General features: G+C 35.3%; 2 protein-coding genes across 10 annotated transcripts in view; one reads left to right on the forward strand and one right to left on the reverse strand.

The window, feature by feature from the left end:
• LOC129790735 (ubiquitin-conjugating enzyme E2Q-like protein CG4502) overlaps nt 1–13,418 on the forward strand; it is a 30,460-nt gene extending 17,042 nt beyond the window's left edge. For 3 of the 9 annotated variants that reach the window (XM_055828420.1, XM_055828422.1, XM_055828421.1), the window contains exons 2-5: nt 487–778; nt 9,697–10,182; nt 10,257–10,431; nt 13,002–13,418. In XM_055828420.1, the coding sequence (XP_055684395.1) occupies nt 636–778; nt 9,697–10,182; nt 10,257–10,341 (714 nt within the window). In that variant the 5' untranslated portion in view covers nt 487–635 and the 3' untranslated portion in view covers nt 10,342–10,431; nt 13,002–13,418. Of the gene's footprint in view, nt 1–486; nt 779–9,696; nt 10,183–10,238; nt 10,432–13,001 lie in introns of all 9 variants that reach the window. The other 6 variants (XM_055828414.1, XM_055828416.1, XM_055828415.1 and 3 more) reach the window with 2 other exon arrangements.
• Nucleotides 13,397–14,818, reverse strand: LOC129790717 (protein catecholamines up). Its single transcript, XM_055828390.1, has 2 exons — nt 14,456–14,818; nt 13,397–14,348 (listed from the first exon to the last, which is right to left on the reverse strand). The coding sequence occupies exons 1-2, from the start codon at nt 14,700–14,702 to the stop codon at nt 13,438–13,440; spliced, it is 1,158 nt and encodes a 385-aa protein (XP_055684365.1). The 5' UTR covers nt 14,703–14,818; the 3' UTR covers nt 13,397–13,437.
• Between the last annotated feature and the right edge of the window lie 2,750 nt (nt 14,819–17,568).

Genomic DNA, 17,568 nt, shown 5'->3' on the forward strand with positions numbered 1-17,568 from the left:
AGATTTTTCTTCCTGAGAATATTTTGCTTGAGTGGAAAATTTCTCAGTGAAGAAGGAAAATATTTTTGTGTCTCTTTTTTTCCTTATCATTGTTCATTCGTGATGAGCTGAAACGGAAGTAGAGGGTACACAGGAGAAAATGGCAAAATGACGCGTTTTTCCTCTATATTTGCCCACACCACCTTGAGAGTCACGTAAATCTGCAATGCGCTTTCATACCACGTGCTATATTGTATGGGGGTGCTTCCGGGTGGATGGGTGCTATTTCTTCTTCTTTTTATACTCCCCATTGCGCCCCGCATAAGAAAGTCAAGAAGATAAGAAGGAAATAATTGCTATAAGAATGCGAGTGGAAATGATATTTAATTGCCACAGTTGGATGTTCTTTTATTTCTCTCTCTCTCTGCATTTTACATAAAATATTTTTCAAATTTTCTCCTCTTGTTTATTTATTTAAATTCTATTCTCTATATACTTTCATTGCAGAACCCATTTGCTTGAGACGAGGGATTTTGTAAAAAAAGAGCATAAAAAGACAAATTGGTGAAGACATTCCAAGAGCTTTTCGTGTCGTGCAAAAGCAGAAAAAGGGGATTTTTCTTTAAGATTTTGGTGAAAGAAATTGGCTCAACACAATGTCAGCTGCAGCTAGATCAAAGGAGAAGGTTGCTTCGGCAATTAGGAAGTTCTTCAAGAGTCCCGATAAGAAGCACGAGGGTAACAATGAGGGCAGTACAAATGCCGGACCTTCAGGGAGTCCCGGGAAACGACTCAGGAGGTAAGGGTTCATCTTTGAATAAATAAACCAACCGAAGTTCGTGCTGTTAGGAAATTTTGTTGGTTGTTTAGACAATTTCTCAATTTGCGTCTAACTACATTTTCTAATTTGTATTTTAAATAGAGGGCTTGTCACTTGAAAACTATTGCGTATATCAGTTGTATTTTACTGGAAATTCATTGTTAATTATTTTTTCTCCTGATTTTAATTAATTGTAAAATTTTCTCGGTGATTCTTATGATTCTTAAAGAGATTTAATGGGTTTACCAAAATAAAAAAGAATCTAATTTCAATAAAAAAAATTGAAAATTTATTGAATATAATTAAAAAAAATCTTCAATAACCCACAATTTTCCTTTTCACTTGAATGAAAATAAATAAAAATATAGAATCTTGCAATTTTATTGCTTTAAAATTAAGGAAAAAAATCCGCAAAATCGTTACTCGAACCCGAGTCGTTTACGTGTGAGAACAGCTTCGTACCAATTGTGCTAAATTTTCACTCATTAAACAGTTATGATTCACCCATATTAGCAATGAGCTTGAGAAAAATAATGAAAAACTCTCTGAATTCTCTTAAAAATAATAAATTTTCGTAATTTATAAGTTTCTTTCGACAATTTTCCACAAAAAAATGCTTAAAATTTTACCTTTATTGTACTCTAAACTCTTTGAAAGATTTTTTCTCGTGACAAATGGTTACGAGAGTTCTTGTTGAATTTATTATTCATTCCCAAGTTCTTCCAACAAATTACCACAAATTCTAACATTTTCCTGGGTGAGGGATTTCTCTCTCACAAATGTTTGTGGGATGACAAACCCCTTTTTTTTTGTCTACTCCATCCCCCATCCCCTTAAACAATGTAGAAGAGAAGATTTCTGTAACAACAGGACGTGACTGAGAATTTTCTCAGTGCCTGTCATCAATTAATATTTGTAGAAAACACCAGAGCTAAGGGAAAATAATGGATTACGCTGTACGAGGACGACATGTTGTGTTTGTTTTCAAATGAGCATCATGCGTGTGCCTCGTTGTTACCTTTTTCTCCATAATACACAGCACAAAATTAACACAGAGGGGGTTGGTTTCTTTTTTTTTTGCGCCCCAAAGCGGAGTTTCAAAGCTTGTGTGGGTGGGAAGTGGATTTATTTATTTACCATCCTTCAAGGGGTCTGTTTACTATTAAATTCCACGCGAGAGAGAGAGTGGAAATTGGGGCTTCAGCAGAAGATGGAAGAAAATTTCAGGGAGGATGTTTGGCATGAAGAATGGAGGGCAACCTTGCAGACAATCCTGGCGTGGAGTCTATTTTTGGTGGCGCCATTTGATGATTCTTGAGTGATTTTCTCTGAGACTACACTACACATTCATTTAGTGGGGGGAGGGTGGGATGGAAAACAAAGAAGAAAATGATGAAGCAGAAAATCTAAGAGATCCGCAAGTTGGGAATTATTTCACGCCCAAAATTAAAGCACAAATGCACTGAGAAGATGAAGAATTTCTTCCCCCAAAAGTCTTGTGTAAATGTTTTGCTTAAAAGTTCTCAAATCTTCTCCAGAAGCTGGGTTTTTGGGGAGGAGAGAAGCAGAGGGAATGGGTGTTGGGGGTTGTAAAAGTCAACACTGTGTCAGATGGTACAAAATGAGTGAAATATATCCTTGGAGGGAAGGAAGGCACAAGCGCTTTCAATGGATTTTCATGCGATTCAATCTTATTCGAAATTATTGACTGTTGCGGGATTCGCAAGAACGGAATGTTGGGAGGAGGAATTAAATCTACGCCGAAAGATATCTCGGTGAATTCCATAAATCCATTGTTAAACCCAGAATTCTTGGAAGAGTTATTTTGGGAATTTTCAATCAAGTCCTCGCGAGAAAATTTCCTCTAAAAGTTTCCCTTTGTTATTTTTTTTTGTAATGGTTTTTCAAGGTTTTAGAGGTTTTTTTTTTCAAAAAAGAATGAATTAAGTCTGTTAAAAAAAGTAAAATTTAAATTTTAACAGAAAAATATTCAAAACGAAGTTTCTCGAACTCAGCCGAATGTTTAAATTTGAATTTCGACCGTTGTGCATAAATGTTCAAATTAATTCTATTTCTTTTAACCTAAAAAAAAGAATAAATTAAGTCCGACTGATAGGAAGCTAGCCGAAATCCAGCCGAAACGAGGTTTGCGTCTTAGCTAAAACATTTGTGACACACATTGGGACACATATCATCCCACACATATTAATTAATTTACATTAAACTTATTACATGTTTTTTACCTCTATTGTAATTAATGAATCAACTGTTGATATGTGAGTTATTCACTAAAAAGACCTGCTTTACTTATGTTAGGAAAATGACCTTTTGCTACATTCACAAAGTATGCATACGTATGTTTTCCCACGGCACAAAAGTTTAATAATCAAAAAATTCTACACAGAACCCTACGGAGTAGCTTTGGGTTCTGTTAATGGATTTTGATTCTTTGAGCCCTTCTCTATCAGATCCCCATAGTGGCATACGGGAACAATCCGTTTTTATCCAGATATGGAGCTTTTTCCGGTCAATGCGTGAAAATAAGAATTTTTTACAAAGACAAGGTTCTACACAGAACCATACGGGGTAGCTTTGGGTTCTGTGAATGGATTATGCTCATCAATAAAGTTGAATAAATGTAAAAACACAGTTTTAATTTATGTAAAGATTTTTTTTACGTTTACATTAGAGCAAAACAAAGAGTTTATATAAAAGAAATAAGGCCTGAGGAGAAGAAATGGAAAAACCCAATAATTTACTAAATGAGGGTTGATGGCAATAAACCCTTAGAGAGATGGAAAAAAAAGTCTTTAGAAATGTGTCTTTTCGTGCCAAGTAACATGTGATGTGGCAAGTTTTCTACCTGCACAAAAGTAAAAGAGTTATAATAACTAAGTGGACAGGTAGATTTTTGCAATGCACCGAGTCTTCAATTTGCACGTAAAAGTACGAGACATTTTACTCTCACATAAAAGCATCATATGATCATTGAAATGAAAAATTTTTGGTACAAAAAATTGAAGCCTATACCCTTGGGGAAATTATACTTTAAATCGATCCCAAATAAAATATTAGTCATCTTTGTTTTATTTAAAATCACAAGACTGAATTTTGAAACATTTGAGTGACATCCTATATGCTTATATGTAACGAGTTAAATTGGAGCGAAGATTTGTTGCGCTTCACGTAATTTTTAGAGATAAAAAAAATTGATTTGATGAAATAATATAAGTATATAAGTATGTAGAGTAGTATATAAATTATAAGTAGATTAGGGCCACCTATCAATCCTAAAAAAAATTGCAAAGAGAAGAAATCATTTTCATACAACATTTCCGGCGCCAAATTCAAAAATTCGCAAAAAACGCATGACTTTTATATGGGGGCTACCTGAAGGGGGGCTTTGGGGGGAAAATGAATACGGCCATCTGAAACGGCCAGTTATAAGAAGCTTCTGCACCAAATTTCATCACGATCGGTCAAACGGTGTAGATTTGTATAGCCGAACACGACGGAAGATTACCAACAAACAGACCTTTCTTTATTATATAGATAGATATTATTTGATTTATTAAACTTGGTCTAAGATGATGACAATTAATTTTAACCATTAACAGAACCAAATTGATCCCATAGAGTCTTGTGTAGAACTCTTTGAAAATAGTCTCTGTAAAAATTCTTATTTTCACGCATTGACCGGAAAAAGCTCCATATCTGGAGAAAAACGGATTGTTCCCGTATGCCACTATGGGGATCTGATAGAGAAGGGGTCAAAGAATCAAAATCCATTAACAGAACCCAAAGCTACTCCGTAGGGTTCTGTGTAGAATTTTTTGATTATTAAACTTTTGTGCCGTGGGAAGACATACTTATGCATACTTTGTGAATGTAGCAAAAGGTCATTTTCCTAACATAAGTAAAGCAGGTCTTTTTAGTGAATAACTCACATATCAACAGTTGATTCATTAATTACAATAGAGGTAAAAAACATGTAATAAGTTTAATGTAAATTAATTAATATGTGTGGAATGATATGTGTCCCAATGTGTGTCACAAATGTTTTAGCTAAGATGCAAACCTCGTTTCGGCTGGATTTCGGCTAGCTTCCTATCAGTTTAAGTCCGTTATGAAAAATGACAAATTCAAATTTTAACAGAAAAATATCGAAAACGAAATTTCCCGAACTCAGCCGATTGCTTAAATTTTAATTTCGACCGTTGTGTATGAATGTTCAAGTTTTTATTTTTATTTTTTTAACCTAAAAAAAGAATGAATTAAGTCTGTTACAAAAAAGAAAAAATCAAATTTTAACAGAAAAATATTCAAAACGAAATTTCCCGAACTCAGGCGAGTGTTGTTAAATTTTAATTTCAAGCGTTGTGCATGAATGTTCAAGTTTTTATTTCTAATTTTTTTAACTTAAAAAAAAAAAGAATGAATTAAGTTCGATTTTTTTTCTTCTTTTTTCTGACGTATCGATGTTATTGCAAGAGGCTTCCGGTGTTGGTCAGAGGAAAATTCCCGCTCACCCAAGGAAAAGCAGCAATTTATGCCAAAGCTTTCGAGCCCAATTGTGGCTCTTCTTCAGTGGCTGAAAGGACACATTTATTTCAATACATTGGACCATTGTAGAAGGATTTTATATAGTAATACAATCTCGGAAGGGATGAAAAAATCCAAGAGTTCCGTACCTTCCTCTTTTGAGGGGAACGTAGATGGCGCGCGGACTGGTGCAAATTCGGGGGTAAGCGAAATGCAAGGAGGACCTTCCTCCCATTCACAAGATCATTTGCTTTCGAGCGCTCATGGTGATCACTTGAAGGGTCGCATGAGCTGAGAGCGTTTTTTCTATATGGACTTTTTTCTATATGGACTTTTTTCTGTATGAACTTTTTTTTGTACCTACGGTGGTTGCAGAAGAGGTGCACAAAAAAGGGCTGAAGGAAGAAAAATGTACACGGAGTTGAGTTCAGATCTTGCAACATTTTTGGTTGTACATGAGTGGGAATGAACAGAAATACATTTTCTTTCCCTTTTGCACAATGAGATCTTCCAAAGTCTCGAAGAACACAAATTTTGTCTTTTCGAGCAAAATTCTGCCTCAAACACGCTGGCTCATTCAACACGAGCTGATATTGTTACTAATGAATTGAAAATGCTCGATATAAACTTTTATTTATTTAAAAAAAAATTAAAGGGCTTTTTCAATCACTTTTTGAGTCAACTTTAAATCAAAAATCTTGTAAAGGTTAGGTAGTAAATTAATAATTTTGGAACTCTGTGAAAATATATGTAAGTTTTGAAAAAAAAATTTTTTTTAATAATTAGGGGAGAGCGGGGCTATTTGTGACAGTTTGGAATTTTCAAATGGCGATTATTCCCAAGTTATTAATCGGAAGCACCTGAAAAAATTATGATAAGAAGTCCTATCTACCCTCAATAGTTGACTGTAGTTTGGAAATTATCAGATGAATAGTTTAGGAATAAAAAAATAAACAAATTTTGAGGCCTCCAAAAATACGTTTTGCGTGTTGAGAAAAACTCATTTTCCGACACTTTTCTTTTAGCGATTTTCCAATCTCACCGTCTTTTCCACAAGCTAGGTCAGTGCAGAAAACGTTGCTAAGGTGTATTTTTCACTATCTTTTAATGATTTTTCTGCACAATTATTCAAATCAACACATGTCGAGTGGGGCTAATATTGTCACCAATGTAAATCATATGGAACGTCAAAATATTGACATGTTTTCTAACCTTTTTGTTGCAAAATGTGGGGGTTGAGAAAATTCCATAATTTTGTGTTTTAGTGGATAGAAAAGTGAAATTCCTTGCCGTGGATGAACAAGTGAGGAGTTTGGTTAGTAGCTACAACTAATCTCTCAGGTGGAAAATCTTTGGAAATGTCGGAAAATTCCACCAACTTAATTACCCCCGCTGGTGACAATATTCGTCGACGGATTCTTAAAAAAGTCAGAAGCGGAAGGGTTCAGGAAAAGCTCGAAAACTCATATTTCCCGTGGAAATAGAGAAAAGTGGTCTGAGACAAAGTTGTAGGCAAGGAAATTTCCTATGAGAATCACCTATCGAGGAGAATTTTTTGCCCCGTGGGAGTCCTGCAGACAGGGATTTATCCAAATTGACACAAATAGCCCCGCCCTCCCCTATTCAAAAAATGAAATTGAATTGATTAAAATAAGATAATTAATCAATATTTGGCTACACCAGAATAACAAATTTTTTTTCTATTAAAAAATAATAGAATAAAAGAAATTCTATTTTCTATTCTATGAACAAAACTTTTTATAATTTTCAGCGATGTTTCGGTATATTAGCTGTGATTTTTTGTTGCTCGGAATTTAGGATTCATAATTGAGATATTTGAAGTAGAACATCGACTGCATCATTATGTTGAAAAGATTGTCAGATCATTTTTAAGAATAAAAAAAAAGTACTTTTAGAGTGTTAAGAAAAAATTAGATATTCTTAAATATTTTTATTTAAACGCCTTTTCAATATTTCTTCACTAGCTGGGTAGTGCAGAATACGAAATACATGAGTGTTTTTAACTAACTTAAAGGGATTTCTTTGTATAATTATTTTAACCTGGACATGTCACTTGTGGCGAATTCAGTCAGTAATGTAAGCAGTATGGAGTCGCTTCGTTCCAATTTAGCTCGCCTCACATCGCGTAAGTTTTTGATAAAAATTAATTGTTAATAAAAAAAATAATATTAATGAATAGAGATTCAAAAGAATTCCTAAAATATTGGTAAAAATTAGCTAAAAATTGGGCTACTTGAAGGGAGTTTGGAGGGAAATGAATACGGCCACTCGAAACCGCCTGATATAGGGAGCCTCTGTTCCAAATTTCATCATGATCGGACAAACGGTGTAGATTTGTATAGCTGTACAGACAGGACGATTACCAACAAACAGACCTTTCTTTATTATATAAATAGGTATTTTCTAGCCTTCCATTCGAAAAATGTCATGGTTGATAAATTTGTATAATTCCCTGTTTTAGTGGTTAGAACACCACGGATATGTAACGGATTAACAGATGAGAGGTTTGATTAGAGACTGCAATTAATATCTTAGGTAAAAAATCATTTCCAAGGCTGGAAAATACCATCAACTTAATTTACCCCACCGGTGACTATATTTATCCGTTGACTTTCACGAAAAGCAAAGTGGAAAGATAGGAAAAGCTCAAAAACTCATATTCTCTCAAATGGCCTAAGAAATTGTAGGACAGAAAATATCGTACAAGATTGACCTATCGAAGAAAATATCTTGCCTTTCGGTAATCCTGCAGAGAAACATATACACAAATTGACTTAATTTGCCCCAGACGTCAGATTGTGAGCCCAATTTTTTTCTAATTATTTATTATATAAAGTTTTCTGTCCCATGATCCATACGATTTCACACTAATAAATCTTAAAGATGGGATAAAAATTATGCCGAAACATCACTGAAAAGTATAAAAGTTGTGTTCACTTTCTTCTTTAAACTGACCAATTGAATTTTTATATTATTCTGGTCTAGCCAAATATTGATTATTTTTTATCAATTCAATTTTTTAATTTAATTTTTTCTTTTTTTTTCCACGGAGTTTTCAAAATTATTAATTTACTAACCTTTAGAAGAAAATTTTTGATTTAAAGTTGACTCAAAAAGTTATTGAAAAAACTTCTAAAAAATTAAAAGAAAAAGTAAATAAAAGTTTATATTGAGTATTTTAAATTCATTAGTAACAATATCAGCTCGTGTTGAATGAGCCAGCGTGTTGGAGGCAGAATTTTGCTCGAAAAGACAAAATTTGTGCTCTTCGAGACTTTGGAAGATCTCATTGTGCAAAAGGGAGAGAAAATGTATTTCTGTTCATTCCCACTCATGTACAACTAAAAATGTTGCAAGATCTGAACTCAACTCCGTGTACATTTTTCTTCCTTCAGCCCTTTTTTGTGCACCTCTTCTGCAACCCACTCATCGTAGGTACAAAAAAAGTTCATACAGAAAAAAGTCCATACAGAAAAAAGTCCATATAGAAAAAACGCTCAGCTCATGCGACCCTTCAAGTGATCACTATGAGCGCTCGCAAGCAAATGATCTTGTGAATGGGAGGAAGGTCCTCCTTGCATTTCGCTTACCCCCGAATTTCCTTAAAAAGACCTCATGCGCCATCTACCTTCCCCTCAAATGAGGAAGGGCCGAAACGATTTGGGCACTTTCGCCCTTCTTTGTAATACTATGTCTTAGATAGCAAAGATTGGACATAAGTTTTTTACATAATTACATAATTTTTCTCAACAATTTTCAGAACAATAAATCTTTCAGACAACTCCCTCCCGTTCACGTTTGCTTGTTGTTACTTGGGGATTGTCCTCCTCTCTCTATGTTCCACACACTCATTAGGATTTTCTGCGGAATCTTTAGGAAATCTGCGGAAAATCCCAATGAGTGTGTGGAGCATAGGGAGAGAGGAGGACAATCCCCAAGTAACAACAAGCAAAAGTGAGTGGGAGGGAGTTGTCTGAGAGATTTATTTTTCTGAAAATTGTTGAGAAAAAATTATGTAATTATGTAAAAAACTTATGTTCAATGTATTAAAATAAATGTGTCCTTTCAGCCACTGAAGAAGAGCCATAATTGGGCTCGAAAGCTTTGGCATAAATTGCTGCTTTTCCTTGGATGAGCGGGAATTTTCCTCTGACGAACACCGGATGCCTCTTGCAATAACAATAGAACCAATAGAATTAAGTTCGTTATGAAAAAAGAAAAATTCAAATTTTAACAGAAAAATGTTAAAAACGAAATTTCCCGACTTCAGCCGAATGTTTAAATTTGAATTTCGACCGTTGGGCATAAAAGAAATTTTGTTGTTTTTGCCATAGGGGCGTCTCCCCGAGTCCAGCAGGACCTCAAGTACAGATCCCTAAAGCAATAGATACGACAATCCGAGCACGGCGTCTCATGAAGGAGTACCGTGAGATACAGAAACAGAGCACACGTCCCGAGCCAATCTTCACGGTGGACCTTGTGAATGACAACCTGTTTGAGTGGCACGTGCGACTGCACCATGTCGATCCTGATAGTGCTCTCGCTGAGGATATGGCTGAATTGGGCGTCCCACACATCCTGCTGCACCTTGTCTTCCCTGAGAACTTCCCATTCGCGCCGCCATTCATGCGGGTGGTGGAGCCGCGAATTGAGAAGGGTTTTGTAATGGAGGGTGGTGCCATATGTATGGAATTGCTCACACCACGTGGCTGGGCGAGCGCCTACACCGTTGAAGCGGTACTAATGCAATTTGCAGCGAGTCTGGTCAAGGGGCAGGGGAGGATTTCGCGAAAATCAAAAAATTCCAAGGAATTCACCAAGTAAGGCCAAAACTTGAATTACGAATTTTAAATTACAAACAAAAATTCACAATGAGGAGGTTTTCTGTTTCCAGACGAACGGCCGAGGAGGCTTTCAGGAGCCTCGTGAAGACACATGAGAAGTACGGTTGGGTCACACCTGCCCTATCTGATGGCTAAATGGCTCTACGCAAGCAGAGCGTTGACCCCTCCAAGTGTTTTCCTTTTTTTCCCCATTTCGGCCAGACGAAGATTGCAAAAAATTTTTAAGTAAGTAATTTGATTTTTAATCAGAAATATAATTTTTAATGAAGATTTATGCTCTCTGATTGTAAATTGAAGATTTATTAGTATTTTTAGCTTAAGAAAATTGACAAAAATTTAAATGATTTAAAGAATTTATTTAGGTAGCTGTGGGCAGAATGGTTAGAGCTAGAGCTCTCAGTTAGTATTGAAAAGGTCACAGGTTCGAATCCCGGTGAAAAACTAGAACAGAATTCCCTTTTAAATTTTTTTTCTCATAATAATTATCAAAGAAATAAAGATTTGAGTTATTTATTTAATAAATTTTATCCTTTATCTACCACCTGGTAGATAGCAGAATGCAATTCAACTCGCAAATTGAGATGAACTTTCGCACACAACAGTGTGCCCATTTGGGGTGATTAAAAATCAATTTCTCCCTCAAGAGTGACCCAATTTAAGTTCTAACCAGCCAAGTTGAGTATATACCGTCACTGCTGCTTCGTTTCCGCGCCAAATTGCAGGTGCTGAATGGGGTGCTACCTCGGGAAAATCCCCATTTAGCTGGCTAATCTACTTTTCCTGCCGTAGACAAAAAATGCGCCTTGGGGAGGTTTTATTTTTTTTTCAAGTGAGTTAACTGTTTGACCCCATATGGCTGAATGGGGGGCAGTTTGTGGGGTACTTTGGCGCCTCTCTTGGGAAGCAATTTGCATTGTTAATTGATGGTGTTGACGGCACAAGGAAGTCATTTTTCTCCACACAAAAATGGGCAATAGACATTCCAGCTGAATCGATGAAATCCTCGTTCAATTTAGAGAGCATAAATTTCATTTTTCCCCCTGAAAAAAGGGATGAAAATATTTTTTTTAACTCTGAATAATTTTTCTTGACAAATTGCCAGAGTTTGGAATATTTTCATCTCTTTTTTTGCCCTAAAAGCATGGGCGTAGTCAGGAATTTATTTAATGGGGTGTTTTAACGTTTAACGTTTTCCTAACGTTAAACAAAGTTTAACGTTAGGAAAAAAGATTTAAAACTAATTGCTTTATAAGCCAAAAATTATGAAGATTTAAATAAATTAAACTTTAATGGTTTTTGGATTCGAATTAGCAGTTTTTGACAATTTTTTTAAATAAGTAATTTGACGGTTTCTGTCATGTTTAATGCAGTCTTTTCTGACGTTTTACGATGTCTTTTCTATATTTTGATGTTTATTTGAAAACGTTTTGTCTTCCCTTTTCTAGCTTTTGGCGTTTTTTTTTTGTAACTTTTGACGTTTATTTCATATTGTTTGACATTCAATTTTCTAAATGTTTAACCCTTGGAGGATTTTGCTGGCCAAAGTGGCCAATTCTACTTTTTTCAATTGCCCTAGAATTAAAATCGACTTAACATTTCGAGATAAATTCTACATCTTTATGTAGGGAAGTTCAATTACTTCAAGTTCGCCGAAAAAAAACTTGGAAAAACATTTTGTTTTGAAAGAAAATCATGGTCAAAGTTTTGAGGTTAGAAACCTCGATTCTCCAAGTGTTAATATTGAGTTTCTAACGTTTGATAGTCTTTTCTCTAAAGTTTTTCGACTTTCTAATTTTGACGTTTATTTAATAAAGTTTTATATTCATTTTTTTTAAACATTTAACGATATCGTTTTTAACCTTTATTTTGACATTAAATTAAAAACGTTTGACATTCTATTTCTAACGTTTGACGTTCCTTTTTCTAACTTTTGATATTTTTCGAATACGTTTTACAATCTCTTTTTTTTTAACTCTCAATGTATTTTTTTTAAATAACTTTTGACCTTTCTGAGGCTTCTGAGATTAAAAAAAAATGAATAACATTCTCTTCCTAACATTTGACGTTATCTTTTCGAACTTTTTATATTCTTTAAATATTTATTGACAGTCAATTAATAACGTTTGACATTGCATTTTCTGAAGTTTGACAGTTTGTTTCTAACATTTGACATTTCAAGTAGATCAAGAAAAATTGTGTCTAGAGAAATACAAAGATTTCCCAAGCTTTCGGCAGAAATCTGTCTGCCTTCCTCAGGGGGTCTAGAGGAGAGATTTTATTGAACAAGGAACAATTTTAGCTACATTTGATGAGACAAAATTATAAAAAATATGAAAAATAAAAAGTAAAACTTACAAAATTACTTAAAAACTTAAAATGTTGTACGATCTCTTCTAAAACTTTTGACGTTTCTTTGACAACTTTTGATGTTTTATTTCAAACGTTTGACATTCACTTTTCTCACGATTTTTATAACTTTTAATTAAAAACTTTGACATTTCCTTCTCAAAAATTTGACAATTATGTATTCTTCTAACGTTTGACGTTTTTTTTTCTAACTATTGATGCTTATTCTAACGTTTAATGTGTTTTAATGTAATTTTTAACTTGAAAATAATTGTTTTTGAATACTTTATTAAATAAAATTTGAACTTTTGGAATTTTTTAAAGATAGGTACTAAAACACTCAAACTCCCTGTCTACGCCACAGCTGTCTAAAAGGGTTAATTTTTTGTAATCATTATTAATCAATTTTGTAAATGTACTGAATTTACCTTTTTTTCCATCTCTTACAGGTGAACTGATGAATTGATCTCGTTTGTTTTTAAGTAGAAGTTGGAGAAGGATGAGAAATTTTGGTTTTTTTTTTCCAAATTGCCATAAAATATTGTAAAATATCTACTGTAATAGAAAAATTTAGTTCTTGGGAGGATTCCTTGCCATTTTTAATACTCCCTAAATGAAATTATATCTCTTTGAAGAAGAAAAAATGCTCATTGAAGTCACAAAATAAATCATTTTTCCTCACGCTTTTCTCCTTTCCACGTGGAATCTCACACACACACATTACATTCTTTTCTCTTTATCTCTCTTCTTTTCATAATTTTCTTTTCTTCTTTGTTCTTTAATGGGAATTTATTAGTGTGTATAATGAGAAGAGAGAATAATAAAATGAAGAAAAAAACTTAGATTTATTCGTGTAAGCAAAGAAATTTTTTTTATTTTGGATTTTCACTCGAAATTCGCAATGATCACCATGAGACCAACTCCAGCGAGTAGGGCGGAGATTTCTCGGAGGGATTGCCCGAGTTTTGTACTACCCTCGAGGAGTTCGGGGATGACACTCACAGTGGCGATGTAGATGAAGCCACCAGCGGTGAAGGGGAGGACCCACGATGCAGCAGCATCACCACCACCACTGCCAAGGAGGGCAAGAATGTTTCCTGTGAGGGCACCAAGAGCCGTGACAAGTTGGAGCATCATGGCGCGCTTCTTGGAGCAACCGCTCTTGACGAGAATGGCAAAATCTCCAATTTCATGCGGGACCTCGTGCAGGAGGATCGTGATGGTGGTCACAATGCCAATGCCACTGCCTGCGAGGTAGGAAGCCCCAATTGCCAGGCCATCGGTGAAGTTATGCGTGAAGTCTGCTGCAAGATTGAGGTAGCCAGCAATTTGGATGTCCTCCTTCTTTTGCTTCTCCACCTTTGCTTTGCCCTTCTTCTCCTCCTTCTTGGTTGTCAGCTTCTCGGTTTCCTTACTGGCTGGACCATGGCTATGCCCATGGCCACCACGCATCATTCGAACGGCTTTCTCAACGGCCAGGAAGGTGATAATTCCCGCCAGAACCCACAAGCCCACACTCATGTCGTGGCTGTGCCCATCCCCATGGCTGTGCCCATCCCCGTGACTATGCCCACCATGGCTGTGCCCATGATCCCCATGGCCAGCTGTGGCATGCGGAATGAGATGCAGGAAGGCATCCCCCAAGAGTCCCCCTGAAGCAAATGCCAGCAGCATCTTAAGTCGTGGCTGCATGGCATCCGTATTATCAAGTGGAATGAAGTACAGTATAAGGAAGGGTGCTGCACTAATTAGCAGCGTTGATGACAACGAGTGAATCCACACATCCATGGTGCTTCCTGCCCCGAAAAAGAAATGCAACGAAACATATGTTTTGGGTAAACATTACGCAAAACTCCCCCAAACTTTTTTTCACAGTGTAGCAGAGTTTTCCGGAAATACTCACCCACTGCCTGGGGAGGCTTCTCATGGTGATGGTGGTCGTGATGATGATGATGATGGTGATGTTCGTGGGCCTCATTGGCCTCTCGTGAGTACTTAAAACTGGGATTTTCGTGGTCGTGATCACCATGTGCTCCACACAGGGTTGGAAAACTGAAGAACAGAACAATCACAATGAGGCAGATTGCGATGATGCGACGGTAGGATTTTCCAGGTGCCCCATCGTGTTCACTGAGCCTGCTACTGTCCATTCTGGGTTGGGTACTTCTGTGTTGTTTTTCTCAGGCAAATCTTTGTCCCCGCTATCACAGAATCGGCACGTCCACGTCCAACAAAAAATAACAAAACCCAGACCCACTGAAGAACCTCCCAATGCTTCTCCAGTGGAGGATTCCACGGATTTACGTGGAATATGTCTGAATTTTCTCCCAGAGTATTTTTCAAAGATAAAGGAGTACTTTTTGAAAGAAAATCAAATTCTTCCAGGTAAAGCGAATTGTTAAATAAATATTAAATATATTTACATGAAAAAAAAACAACCAGTAATAAATTAAAGCCAGTAAAAATTAACCTTTCAATGATCAAAAGAAAGTTTTTGTTTCATTTTTTATACTATTACTTCTTATTTTTATATTTTCAATTTCTTTTGTAGATTCAGCCGCAATTATCAATGATTTTTCGTTAAACATTTCGTTATTCTGTAACGTCTATAACAAATGAAATGTTCTAATATCCAAAATTAGAGAATCAAAAGACCCAAAAAAGAGATAGAAAATAAAGATATTTTCATTAAATTTGACTCAGCTGATATATTGTAAACTCTACTAAAGAGTTAAAAGTGAAAGAAATAAAGTGATTAACCCTTGGAGGATTTTGCTGGCCAAAGTGGCCAATTCGACTTTTTTTTTCAAGCGCCATAGAATTAAAATCTATTTAATATTTCGTGATAAGTTCTACATCTGTGTATAGAGAGGTTTCATTACTTCAAGAACGTTTAATGTTCTCAAGAATTACAAATCAGCAAAAAATGTAGAAAAATTATGTAAGTAGGCCACTTGCGTACTTATTATCAATTTTTTTTTTAAAGAAAATTAAGATATTTTGAGTATGTTATTTATTATCTTTATTCATCAAGATACAATAAGTACAGGATAGTTCATGAACTCCTTGAAGAAGGTCTCGAATAAAACGGCAGCCATGACACTTCTTGACTTGTGGACGCTTGCGAGAACTTGAAACTGGGCTTCTTGGTGAATTTTCAGGAGAACGCTTCCGTTTATCCGGGGAGCTTTTTGTTGTATTTTTGCGAGATAGCACTGCATGATTTCCCATGATTCTTGTTTTTCAGCTCAACTCTTTTACGTCAATGTTGAATGATTTTTTCTTGTCCAAATGGAGACGATATCAACAAAAGTGTCTGTTACTTGCGTTTCTGTAATTTGTAGGTTCTATTTCTTTGCTTTCTATTATTTTTCACTGATTTTTGTCCTTCCCATTTGTTCCTTGTTGTTACTATCTTTTAAAAAATCTTTTGCACACTTCGTAGATTTTATTTTTTTCACTTTCTCTCAGAATACGTCCTGATACTTTCACCGTTCTTTCTTAAATGATTGATTTACTAATACAAAGTTTGATCTATTGATCTACCTGAACATCTACCTACTTGCAGCAGGATTTGTGATTATTTTTGCATTGTCTGTGTATAGGTATGTGGTGTGTGTAAACTGATGCCATGTGGTCGCTTTCCTAAAAACCTAAAATTAATACAGCTTTAGGTAACTTAACGTACTAAATTAAACCCGCAGACAATGATGAAAAGTTATTTTTTATTTCTTTTTCACGTTTTTTTCTTCTAATTTTGAATCATTTGTAAGGGTGATTAAACATACAATTTTAAACGGTTATTCTGTGTATTAAGAAAGACTGTTTTTCTAATTCGTTCATTTCCAAGAGAAAGACCTTCTCAAGCCCAACGTTATATATAGCGAGATAGATTTTCCCAAAAAAAAAAATTTTTTTTTAACTTTTCTGAATTTGCTGTAAAATTTTGATAATTGATGTTTTTAAACCCTTTTATTATCGATTTAGAAAAGCAAAACAAAAAATTTGTTGTTTAGGAAAGTAGTGAAAAAGATCTCTGAAGTTCTTGAAAAGTAATTTTCCTTCAGATATCTGATTAACCTGCTGGCCGCCAAGACCTTGGAGCTTCCTTAGAGCGCCAAGGTGGGGTCGTTGAACGACCCCAAGAAGGAAGTCGATTTTCTCATAAACTATAAAACCGGGAACTGTCGGGTCACTACCTTTAGACTCCTTATATAGTCCTCTTGCCCCTTGCATCACAAATTCGCCACCCGGAAACACGCAGAAGAAGATATTAGGGAAAAACATTTTTCACTCATTTTTCACACTTTCTTCGTGAGAAATTTGCCACGAAGTTGACCGCAACTGCTATTTTTTTTCACTACTTCCCCACATTCCCCTCACTTCCCGCACCGTGATAAATGGCAATATTTCTCGAATATTCTTTCTTGTTTTGCACATTTATATGCTTCTAATTATGTTTTATGATGTTTATGTTACTTATTCGCGATAATTCTGACACTGAGAAGGTAAAGTGAAAAAGTAAACACAACCCTTCAACCCCCTTCAACCATATGATTTATGATGTGACTAACTTCATTCTAAGAAATTTTCCGCAGCATGGCCGTTACACCAATTTTTGAAATCCCTTCTTCTACATTTTCCTTAATAACTTTTCTTGTGGTGGACGGATTGAGCTGAAATTTTTACACAACCTCCTCAGATAACCAAAGAACTTATTTCCAAAAGATGGGAATGGTATCTTTTATATTTATTAAGTTATAGCACGAAATATAGGGCTGGGGTCGTTCAACGACCCCGCTTGGCGGCCTAGAGGTTAAAGAAAGAAATAAAATGTCAAAATTCTATAAGATTTTTCCCAGAATTTCAAAAATCTTTTAACTGACGAATTGTAAGAAAAGAAAAGAAATTTATATCAGAATCTATCTCATAGTGTTGATAATCTTTTCTCTATTAGGTTTAGTATTGTAGAAGAATTTTACTTAAACAGTTTAAGACTAAAAACTATCAAATAAA

The sequence above is a fragment of the Lutzomyia longipalpis genome, chromosome 2, assembly GCF_024334085.1.
Source record: "Lutzomyia longipalpis isolate SR_M1_2022 chromosome 2, ASM2433408v1".
Lineage (NCBI taxonomy): Eukaryota > Metazoa > Arthropoda > Insecta > Diptera > Psychodidae > Lutzomyia > Lutzomyia longipalpis.